At 41.3% G+C, this 12,190-nt stretch overlaps 1 protein-coding gene across 3 annotated transcripts in view; it reads right to left on the reverse strand.

The window, feature by feature from the left end:
• Positions 1-1,618: 1,618 nt before the first annotated feature.
• Positions 1,619-12,190, reverse strand: part of LOC149452205 (uncharacterized) — a 54,997-nt gene continuing 44,425 nt past the window's right edge. For all 3 annotated transcript variants that reach the window (XM_089689644.1, XM_089689645.1, XM_089689646.1), the window contains one exon: positions 1,619-3,685. In XM_089689644.1, coding sequence (XP_089545770.1) covers positions 3,398-3,685 — 288 coding nt within the window. In that variant the 3' untranslated portion in view covers positions 1,619-3,397. The remainder of the gene's footprint in view (positions 3,686-12,190) is intronic.

The following is a 12,190-nucleotide window of genomic DNA, read 5'->3' on the forward strand; positions in this document are numbered from 1 at the left end:
GTGCTCATACCTCATACGGGCAGGCAGTTACACTGACAGGAAGTATCAATGCTCAACAGCAACATGGTAGTTCTATGAAAACTACAAGCGAACAGCCGCAAAGGTTTGAATTACAGGAATCAGTGCCGAGGCCGTGTGGATGCAGCCCACACGGCCATGCTTTCTTTGAATTGTGGCGAGTATGGGGAGAATTCCCTGGCTCACTACAAAAATGGCGAAGGGAGGGAGCGGAGGGAGATAAGGCTGATGCCCCTAAACTTGTTACACCCTAAATATGGGTATAAAATGTAACATGTTCAGAAAGATGAACTTATCCTTTTAAGCTGCACTGCAAGCAAAACGTTAAACAAAATAATTAGCATTAAAGTCTCTGTGTCAACCATATACATATATACTGTATATACACATACATATGCACACACACTCACATACATATACAATATATATACACACACACACACTCACTGGCCACTTTATTAGGTATACCCTTTTAGTACCGGTTTGGATCCCCTTTTGCCTTCATTCTTCATGGCATAGATTCAACAAGGTGTTGGAAACATCCCTCAGAGAATTTGGTCCATATTGACAAGACAGCATCATGCGGTCGCTGGAGATCTGTCGGCTGCACATCCATGATGCGAATCTCCCGTTCCACCACAACCCAAAACGTGCTCTATTGGATTGAGATCTGGTGACTGTGGAGGCCATTGGAGTACATTGAACTCATTGTCATGTTCAAGATACCAGTTTGAGATGATTTGAGCTTTGTGACATGATGCATTATCCTGCTGTAAGTAGCCATCAAAAGATGGGTACACTGTAGTCATAAAGGGATGGACATGGTCAGCAACAATACTCCAGTAGGCTGTGGCATTTAAACAATGCTGAGTTGGTAATAAAGGGCACAAAGTGTGCCAAGAAAATATCCCCACACCATTACACCACTACCCTGAACTGTTGATACGTGGATCCATGCTTTCATGCTGTTTACTCCAAATTCTGACCCTACCATCTGAATGTCGCAGCTGAAATCAAGACTCATCAGACCAGGCAGCATTTTTCCAATCTTCTATTGTCCAATTTTGGTGCACCTGTGCAAATTGTAGTCTCCATTTCCTGTTCTTAGCTGACAGGAGTGGCACCCGGTGTGGTCTTCTGCTGCTGTAGCCCATCAGGTTCGACATATTGTGCGTTCAGAGATGTTATTCTGCATACCTTGGTTGTAACGAGTGGTTATTTCAGTTACTGTTTCCTTTCTATCATCTCAAACTAGTGTGCCCATTTTCCTCTGACATCCCAGTAGATCAGCAGTTTTTGAATACTCAGACCAGCCCGTCTGGCACCAACAACCATGCCATGTCACGTAAATCCCCTTTCTTCCCCATTCTAATGCTTGGTTTGAACTTCAGCAAGTCATCTTCACCACATCTAGATGCCTAAATGCATTGAGTTGCTGCCATGTGATTGAGTGATCAGCAATTAAACAGGTGTACCTAATAAAGTGGCCAGTGGGTGTATTTAAGTAAGAGGCTACAAAGTTCTTGTTTCAAAAATTCAGTTCATGTGTATCTAAACTGTATATCTAACTATCAATACATAAGCATTTCACAGCCAAAGATATTCAGCATTTTCTTTTATTCCTGATTAAGGTATGGTACATAACTAATATGCACATTATTTAGTTCACATATTTATGCTGTGCTGGCATATTTTACAGTGTCTTACAAAGAACATAGAACCAGAATAATTAGTATCTGTTCCTCAAGGGAGCTCAGTCTAATATATTGGAAGAATTAGAGGACAACCTCCAGGACTTTCAAAATAAATACAATACAGAAAGCTGCAACAGATATCCTTCACTATTTATTTATTGTCTTTAACCCTGGCAAGATGAAAGAACAACAAGAAGTCAATTGTGCTCAGGTACTCCATGTCACCTGCAGAAAAATGGTCATGCTGGCAACAAGACAACATACATCTGTGTATTTACTATACATGGTTCATCTTCTCCAGCTAAACAATACAATGAAATCAAGACAGTGGAAGTCACATTGCATACAACAGCAGTACATCATTATGGCAAATAAAAAGGAAGCATTGCATTATACTGCTGCGTTGATCAATAATGTAAAATAGTGCAAAATATCACTCTCCCTTTTTACTATTTATACAGTATAGCAGGCAAATTCTGTTTTACTGCATTTTAATAAATAGCAGTAATCATGTCTAAGTCAAGGTTTCTATAGCATTCATCACCAAGAAAGAAGCAGAGTTAAGTACCAGAGCTGACACATTTCAAGCACAAGAAGCCTTCATTCACACTACATACCCTTATTACTAAAAAAAGCAAGGATGATGCCCATTATTTTTTTTAACATCTCCTACATGGCATTTCATGTACTTCACCACTACAGTTAAAGTTTCATTAACATAACACTAAGGTACTTAGGTTGCAATTTCATTTTTCTTTTAGGGCTGGTTTACACCAGATGCAGTCCAGTGCATTTTTTTTCAAAATGCACGGGTAGTGCTTAACATGGATTCCAATGGCCCTAGTTTACACCAGTGCCGTGTGTTCCAGTACAGTCAACAAAAGTAGAACATGTAGCTTTTTTTTATATATGGAATGCAGCAAAATGGCACCTGAATGCACATGTCTTCAATTGAGATTAAGAAAAAATATAGGGGAAAAAAGGCATTGGATTGCATCAAAAACTCATCAGAACGCATCAAAAACACATTAGAAATATAAATGCAGAAACACATTGTGAACCAGCCCTAAATCATTGTGCAGATTATGGCATGGTTCACTGTTACCTTGGTCATGCTCAGGAAACATATATTGTCAACAAAGTAAATGGATTATACATGGGCCCTACATTAAGCAACCTAGATACCATAGTTAATATATGCTTGAACTTGGTTTATAGCAGTTTAACATTCTATTTTCAAATGCGCAATGTTGCAAGTAAAATAAATTAACATGCTAAGATTACTATAATGTGTCACTGTTCTCTCTATTAACAAATAACTGTCTTTTATAAAATGGGTATAATTACTTGCAGTGTTTTTATGGAATTGCAAATTTATTGATTTTGATGCTCTGTGTTATTGTTTTCACTGTGGGCACTTGATACATACAAGCGAATAAAGATTGAACAAACATATCTTATCTTTTGTAAAATAAATATCCAAAAACAATAATAGCAGGAATGAGAAGGGATACAATCATTTTGTGTGCTCATACAGTATTTGCAGCATTGCCAAAGCAGACAGTTTATTGATTATTCCTTATTTTTTTTTTCAAGTAACAACAGTCAATGAGGAACAAGGTACTGAAACAATTCTTTTAAAGTTGCTCCACCTAGTGGAGAAAAAAGGAAATTCAATTGCACCTTCAGCAAATACTGAGAGGACGAGATGTCCCCACAACTATAAAGGTGGCTTGCAGAACATTGGATGGCACACTTGTAATTTGATAGGGTTGCTGTCCCCCAGCATAAATGGCAAATTCTCCAGGCTCAAGTATCCAGTTGTCAGTCCAAACTGCTCGCTGCCTTGGTAGGATTTTAATAGAGACCTTTACAGAACTGCCTACTGGAATTGTTACCCGTTGAACTCCTACCAACTGCCAATGAGGAACCGGCACAGAAGCAGTCCACCAGCTCATATACACCTGTACCACCTAAAAATAAAACAAATTGATCATTAAAGAATTCTGAACTGTAACCTTGGCCTAGTTAGGCATACATTACACCACATACTAAGGATTACACTGAAGGGTCCATTTATAACAAGATATGGTCATTAGCTGTCAGTTATACACCACTTTTCTAAACAAACCACATCCCTCTCCATTTAAAAAACAAAATGTCCAAGGTCTGCAGCCAGATGGAATTCTCTCATTAAGCATAAGTGTAGCCTGCGCAGAGGACTAATTAATTAGACTGGCTGCTGCTAGCAAAACCACAAATGTGTAATGGTGAACAATTGTGTGAGTACAAACATAAAAGTTGCTGAGATGCCTCTACTGAAAAAGTAAATATACCACCCTACTACATATAGGGGCCCCACAGATGTGTGTATACTTCAACGCCCTATGGGCTAACAAATATATCCCTCCTGCCCATTAACTAAATCATAAATAGGGAAACAAATATATATACTCTGTGTGCTCAAAACAACATTTGTGCAATAAAATGAATGATAGCAATTATAACAATACTATCAAACTATACTTACAGTGCGTACTTATATGCAAAAGACTATATATTTATTAAAGTCCCAATCGACGTGCAAGCATATTAAAGTTCCAATGTGAGAAAATCCCCATCCAATGTGAATACTAAGTGATACAATAGTTAATCTTCTTATCTTTAGCAATCCTCTGTGCTAAGTGCTCCAATTAGTGCTCCCAATCTAGAGCCCCACTCACCACAAATAACTGACCATCTTGAATGGTAGGTCAAATAGTGAATTGGATGTTGCAGCCCTCTCCTGCAGTAAGTTTGCCGTCTGTATGATCTTGATACCTCTATCTACTGGTAACGGACTCCATATGTGATAACACCTCCAGATCAACCGCTTGTGAAAACTCCTCCAGAACATCCACAGTACTCCTCCACCACCATAAAAACATCAACGGGAAACTTCCATAGCGTAACACCGTATTTATTAGGTAAAAAACACTTAAAATTGCACTTACATAAAAAACATGTGTATGGCACTTTAAATCCCAGCACACAGCAATTCCTTCTCAGAGGACAAGTGTAGTGCTATCAGGCCCCTCCCTACATGTTCATGCTCCTGATGATGTCATATGATGAACCGCGTAGGGAGGGGCCTGATAGCACTACACTTGTCCTCTGAGAAGGAATTGCTTTGTGAAGGAGAGGGCTGCAACATCCAATGTGCTATTTGACCTACCATTCAAGGTGGTCAGTTATTTGGGGTGAGTGGGGCTCTGGAGGGAGAGCACTAATTGCAGCACTTAACACAGAGGATTGCTATAGATAAGAGGATTAACTATTGTATCACTTAGTATTCACAGTGGATGTGGATGGGGATTTTCTCACATTGGAACTTTTATATTTGCACGTTCATTGGGACTTTCAGCGAAACATTAAGGGCTGTCGTCTTTAGAGAGTTTAAAGAGAGCCCAGAGAGTGCAAAGAAACGGTGCAGAAGACATAGTAGATTAGGTATGGTAGTCAGAGGGGAGGAAATGTACATTAAAATGTCATCAGCAAATAAAGAGCATTTATGTTCCTGAGGACCACAGTGGACCCCGTGAATACGAGAGTGAGAGCGGATTGCCATAGCGAAGGGTTCTATGGCCAGTGTAAAAAGTAATCGGGAGAGTGGACTGTGACAATTGTGCGCACTAGAGACATGGACACTGTACATGACAGCCATCTTGTTAGGTCTCAGCCATGTTTTCTCCCTCCTCCCTTTTTAATGGAATGCATAGCTATAGGTTGAACGGAGGTCAAGAGGATCTCTTATCCTAAATAAAACACAGATAGATAAGCTTCAGGGCTGTAAACCGCTAATTAGTCTGGTTCCAGGGGGTCTGCTTGAAAACTACTTTCCTCTGCCCGATCGTAAAACAATAACTCAGTCAGTCATGACCTGTTAGGCCATTAGGGCTAGAGCGTGCCATAAATGTACATTCCACATGAGTAATTTTTTCATACAATTCATAAACTTCAGAAGGAACTGGGCACATTAATATGAAGTATATATTTGGATAGATAATTTTAATAGGAGTCACACAAAACCTTACATCACTATATTAGTACCTACAAGAGAGAAGAAGCAGTCTCTTTTATCCTGGGTGACAAGGGTACGTTATGTTTGGTATCTTTGTGTTTGGAATATAATTCTAAACATTAATCTGCCAGGTGCTAGGATGCTACCTGTACCCATTGAAGGTTATTGACCTTAGTATGAAATTGTAAAGGGATTTGGTCATAACCTTGGTTACCGCCTAACACCCATCCCCAAACTGGATGATTGGTCATTTGTTCTGAGGACACACCCTCTGATATGATAGAAAAAGACTGACAGCCTGGAGAAAGACAGCTCTCGTTTAACATCAATCAGGATCCATCTAAGAGACTTGAGAGCCAAGGCAACCTTTTTGTTCGGACAATTGGACTCTGCTCAAACCAAGGACTTTTGAAAGCCTTCTGAACTTCTTTCTTTTATTTCTCTGTTGTTTTATTACTCTCTTTATATCCTTGTTACCTCTTTTTCTGTAAATATTTTAATTGCACCATTATGACCTTTTTAGTAATAAATCCTATTTTCTGAAAAGTGTTGAACTGTCTCTAAAGCTTTTAATGCAAACTAAAGAATCCCTGTCTCTTGAAGAGTGCTACTGTATGTAATTATTCTCTGAATACATCTGTCTGTGGTGACAGTGTGTATGACAGACGCTTATACTAATATCATAGTGCTACTGCTAAGATTTGTGAGTTTCCTCCTTCTCTGTAAAAAGGTGGTGGTGGCAGTGTGAAGGGTTATTTGCCTAATTAACCTGACCCAGTAACAATCGCTCTCTGGCTGCTGGCACATAGATTGTAGTCCCGCGAGCTGGAAAATCTTAGTGTAGGGAGCAGCTGAGTGTGGCATTGTTATCCAAGTGAGCGCAGTGTAAGATTGGCTGGTCCTTCGGTCACGAGTTGGTGAGAAGGACTGGGGTTGGGCACCACGTTCCGTCACATGGACAACCTTGTCTAGCGCCATGACGAACTGGAAATATGGGGGATCTGTAACCTCTAATGGACACCGAGCCGAGGGTGTGTGGTACAAGGACTGTAATAGAGTAAGAAATGTAGGACCAAATCCAAAAGCTTTCAAGATAGTCCCAGACAAATAGTCGCAGGTTAAGCTATTTCCAGTCGTATTTCCGGTCCATTTGCTGTACGTTTGACGTCACTTCCGGTGAGTGGAGCGCACGTCGAGCGGTGCGTTCCAGCGGCCATTTTGTGGGATTCGTGTTGAATATTGGTTAAGTCTCTGCCTCATCTGGCTGCATTGATGTGGGAACCCTGGAGGATTTGCTGGCTGTGATTATCTGGCTGTCTTGGGCCCAATAAATGTGCTTTTATTATTCATTTGAAATGTGAGTGGCCTGGAGTTTGTTCAATATAGGATCAGAATGTTCTTGGCAATATTACACTATGTAAGTTTTTTTCTCTGAGAACACGGTGGAGGAAGCGTGGAGACCACGGTGAGGACCTGAAAGAGGATCCTATCTTTGGGAGGCTAATTTTGAGTGGATGGAAAGAGGGCGTGGGATTCCCTATTAAAATCCCAAAGGCTCTACATTCACCTTAATCTGGTGAGTGCATTTGATGTTGGTGTGCACGGGTGAAAGGTGGAAGGCTAAGAATTTGATTTGGAGGTCTTTATTTTGCACCACAAGGGGCTTTTAATGAGGTTTTTTGACACAAATATGTACTAAGTGATATGGGGTTTTGATATTTTGTTATTTAATATCTATTTTGCGCTGTTTATTTTTCACATTAAGCAAGATAGGTCTATAGTTAAGAATACCTGTGGTGTACTTGGTAGGCTTAGCGATAACACTAATATAAGCCTTGTTCTCGTCCAAAGGAATCACACCGTTCTCTCTCAGGAAACTGAAGTAAAGAGCCATATGGGGGAGAAGCTGTTCAGAGAAAGTTTTATAGTAAATATTCGGTAAGCCGTCGGGGCCAGGGAATTTATGTGATGTCAGCATTTTAAGAACCTTACTTAAATTCTTTGCTAGTTATAGGCTGTTCCATAAGTTCCCTGTGAGCTTCAGCAATGCTTGGAAGCATTAAAGGTCCCAAAAAATCTTGACGCAAAGAGGGCTCAAAGGGCCAGGGTTGGCTATATAAAGTAGTATAGAAATGATTAAATTCCATGTGAAAAATTTATGGGCAAAGATTAAGTTCTAGTCGCGCGTGTTCCACCTTGAGTAACAGATCCAGGGATGGGATATTTTTGTGTTGAGCTAGCAAAGCTTCTAATTCTCTAGTTTTGGCAGAAGTCAGCTCTTCACGATATCGCTTAAATCTAGAGGATAGTTGGATTAAAAAAACCTCTGACAGAGGCCTTATGAGCTTCCCAGTTAATAGCAGGATTCGTATCTTTCGCTTTATTGGTAGTAAAGTAAGATTTCAAGTGTTCTATGATGTCGAGGCGGATCGTCTCATTGCTAAGAAGAGACTCATTTAATCACCAATGTGGCTTAGCCAAGCTGACAGTTACAGTTGTGTCCAAAATTATTCAACCCCCAATGCTGTAAAGGGGTTTAGGGACTATAGTGTACATTTGGAATTGTATTCAGAATCAAATCCTACAAGGACGTTGTAACTACCCAAATGCAACTAAAATGACATCAATTGTTTATGTAATACAGTAGTAAATGGTTCTTATGTGGTTTCTTCATTGCCACAATTATTCAACCCCTTAAAGACTACCACTCTGAAGAACAGAGGTTCATACAGGTGCTTTCCATCAGGTATTGAAAACACCTGTGGATGTCACCGAGCAGCAATCAAGCATAATAAGCACCAATTAGGCAGCTTTAAAATGACTGTGATACTCAGCTCCTTCTAGACATTTACTGGTGTGGTTACAAACATGGTGAAGGCAAGAGAATGGTCCAGGAAGACAAGAGAAGAGGTGATTTCTCTTCACAGGAAGGGCAATGGCTATAAGAAGATTGCAAAGATGTTAAACATACCAAGAGACACCTTAGGAAGCATCATTCGCAAATTCAAGGCAAAGGGCACTGTTGAAACGCTACCTGGTCGTGGCAGAAAGAAGATGCTGACTTCGACTGCTGTGCGCTACCTGAAGCGTAGAGTGGAGAGAAGTCCCCGTGTGACTGCTGAGGAACTGAGAAAAGATTTGTCAGATGTGGGTACAGAAGTTTCAGCCCAGACAATAAGACGCACACTGCGTAATGAAGGCCTCCGTGCCAGAACTCCCAGGCGTACCCCCTTGCTGTCTCCAAAGAATAAGAAGAGTCGACTGCAGTATGCCAAAAGCCATGTGGACAAACCACAAAAGTTGTGGGATAGTGTTCTGTGGACTGATGAAACAAAATTAGAACTGTTTGGGCCCATGGATCAACGCTATGTTTGGAGGAGGAAGAACAAGGCCTATGATGAAAAGAACACCTTGCCTACTGTGAAGCATGGTGGAGGGTCAATCATGCTTTGGGGCTGTTTTGCTTCTGCAGGTACAGGGAAGCTTCAGCGTGTGCAAGGTACCATGAATTCTCTTCAGTACCAGGAGATATTGGATGGAAACGTGATGCAGTCCGTCACACACCTGAGGCTTGGGAGACGTTGGACCTTTCAACAGGACAATGATCCCAAGCATACCTCCAAGTCCACTAGAGCATGGTTGCAGAGGAAAGGCTGGAACATTTTGGAGTGGCCATCGCAGTCACCAGACTTAAATCCGATTGAGAACCTCTGGTGGGACTTAAAGAAAGCAGTTGCAGTGCGCAAGCCTAAGAATGTGACTGAACTGGAGGCCTTTGCCCATGAAGAATGGGCGAAGATACCCGTAGATCGCTGCAAGACACTTGTGTCAAGCTATGCTTCACGTTTAAAAGCTGTTATAACTGTAAAAGGATGCTGTACTAAGTACTAAGATTGAATGTCACTTGGGGGTTGAATAAAACTGATAATGCTGTGAGCACAGAAAAGACATTTGTGGTTATTTCATTATAACTGTTATGTTATATTTGTCTGACCTACAAGTGCCTCTTTAATGTAAATGTAAGCAAGATGACTGAATGATCAAAAGCAATGTCAAACTGGCCAAAACACTCAATTTCAGTGGGGGTTGAATAATTTTGGACACAACTGTAAATTATAAAGCATTAACATCACTGGGTCATGGTCCGACCACAGTATCAACACAATTTTAGCCGAAATCAATTCAGACAGCATCTCTGTAGGGAGAAAAATGTGGTCGATACGCGAGTAGCGATTATAAGCTCTAGAAAAATTGATGTAGTCTCTAGAGGTAGGTTTGGCCTCCCTCCGCGTGTCTATCAAGTTCTAATGATACAAAAGTTTTGCAAATACTCGACTTTGTTTCGGAGGGGCTCTGAGTTTAGTAACATAAGATTTATCAAGCGTTTGATCTAAGGCCAGATTCGAGTCCCCCGCAAAAGTATATTGCCTTCTAACTCCGGGGAGAAAGTCTGAAACGGATCAAAAAAAATGCTAGTTGATTCACATCAAGCATAGTATATCAGAAAAGTCACCAGATTATCCCCCAGATGGGCTTTAACTAGTAAATATTGCCCTTCTTTGTCCCGTATCACTTTAGAGTCGGTAAAAGATATCCGTCGTGATAGACAGAGCGCTACCCCTCTTTTTTTCCAGATGCGTTAGCGAAAAAGCATACAGGGAAATCCCTATGGATATATCTAGGTGTAAAAGAGGAAGCAAAATGGGTTTCCTTTAACGCCACTATATCAGCTCCTAAGGATTTATAGTGAACACCTTGAGGCGCTTAGAGGGGGATCCCAGGCCTTGCACATTATGGAAAAGAAGATGAACTACACTACTAGAAGGTCTTAGTGTAGACATGGAAAAAATGGCAAAGCAACGATGATGTGACCCGTACTTCCATACATATGGATATAAGGGATCCTGATCCAAATAGAAGATCTCGAAATGACCCTCACATAGAAATCGTGAAAAAAGGCGGGAAAAAGAAGAAAAAGGCTAGCATCCAACTAAATGGACAATTAACAATACACAACATAAAACAACTGAAATTCAAGTATCCCAGGCACAAAGTCAAAGAACGGAAGAGTCTCTACCAAAGCAAAGTAATAGAGAGAGTCTTTTGATTAGAGAGAGTGCATAGACTCTTCCTGGCACCATGGGATATATGAAAAAAGCAGGACCAGCAAAACAATTCCTGATGCCAAAAGCTAGAATACCTGGCACAAAAAAGGACCAACCCAGAACATTTAGAAACCAATACAGCTAAAGTGCATAATTCAAATACCAATAATGTAAAAACAATAAAAGTGGAGGCCAATGTCCCCAGACAGGACCCCGGAGAGGTCCCCACCAACTGGAAAATTGTGTGATAACTGGAAAGTTCCTTAGGACATGGAGTAGCAGATTTCTTTTTCCTGCGAGGAGGGCCATCAGCCGTGGAAGGATTCTGTGATGGGGGGCTAAGGGAAATAAAGCCCATAAGCATCAAGATTTTCTCCCCTTCAGAAAACAGAGAACGCGTAGGATTTGCCATTGTAAATAAATTGCAGTTGGAATGGATAGTTCCAGCTATAGCGGATGTCTCTCTGAATCAAAGGGGAAAGTAATGGTTTGAACGCCCTCCGTTTTTGGATAGTAGCTTGCAAGATGTCAGCAAAGACTTGAATCTTATATCCGTCGATTTTCACATCTGGATGTTCCCTGGCATAGCTCATCACTGCGTCTTTAACCACTTGCCTACCGGGCACTTATACCCCCTTCTTTACCAGGCCAATTTTCAGCTTTCAGTGCTGTAGCACTTTGACAATTGCGCGGTCATGCAAGATTGTACCCATATGAAATTTTTATCATTTTTTTCTCACAAATAGAGCTTTCTTTTGGTGGTATTTAATCGCCGCTGGGTGTTTTACTTTTTGCGCTATAAACAAAAAAAGTGCAAAAAATTTGAAAAAAAAAAGTTTCTTTGTTTCTATTATAAAATTTTGCAAACAGGTAATTTTTCTCCTTCACTGATGTGCGTTGATGAGGCAGCACTGATGGGCACTGATAGGCAGCACTAATGAGGTGGCATGGATAGGCGGCACTGATGATGGGTACTGATAGACAGCACTGATAGGTGGCACTGACTGGCATCACTGCTGGCTACTGACTGGCAGCACTGCTAGGCATTGACTGGCGGCACTGCTGGGCATTGACTGGCACAACCACTGGGCACTGACTGGCTGCACTGATGGGCACAGGTGGGTGGCACTGGTGGGCACAGGTGGGTGGCACTTCTGGGCACAAGTGGGGGGCACTTCTGGGCAGAGGTAGGTGGCACAGGTGTGTGGCACTGCTGGGCACAGGTGGGTGCACTGCTGGGCACAGGTGGGCAGAACTGGTGGGTGGCACTGCTGGGCAACGATCATCAGGGCACTGATTATCAGTGCCCTGAT

This window comes from Staurois parvus, unplaced genomic scaffold (assembly GCF_062004578.1).
Source record: "Staurois parvus isolate SC_StPar_1 unplaced genomic scaffold, SC_StPar_1.0 ptg000488l, whole genome shotgun sequence".
In the NCBI taxonomy this organism is placed as follows: Eukaryota; Metazoa; Chordata; class Amphibia; order Anura; family Ranidae; genus Staurois; species Staurois parvus.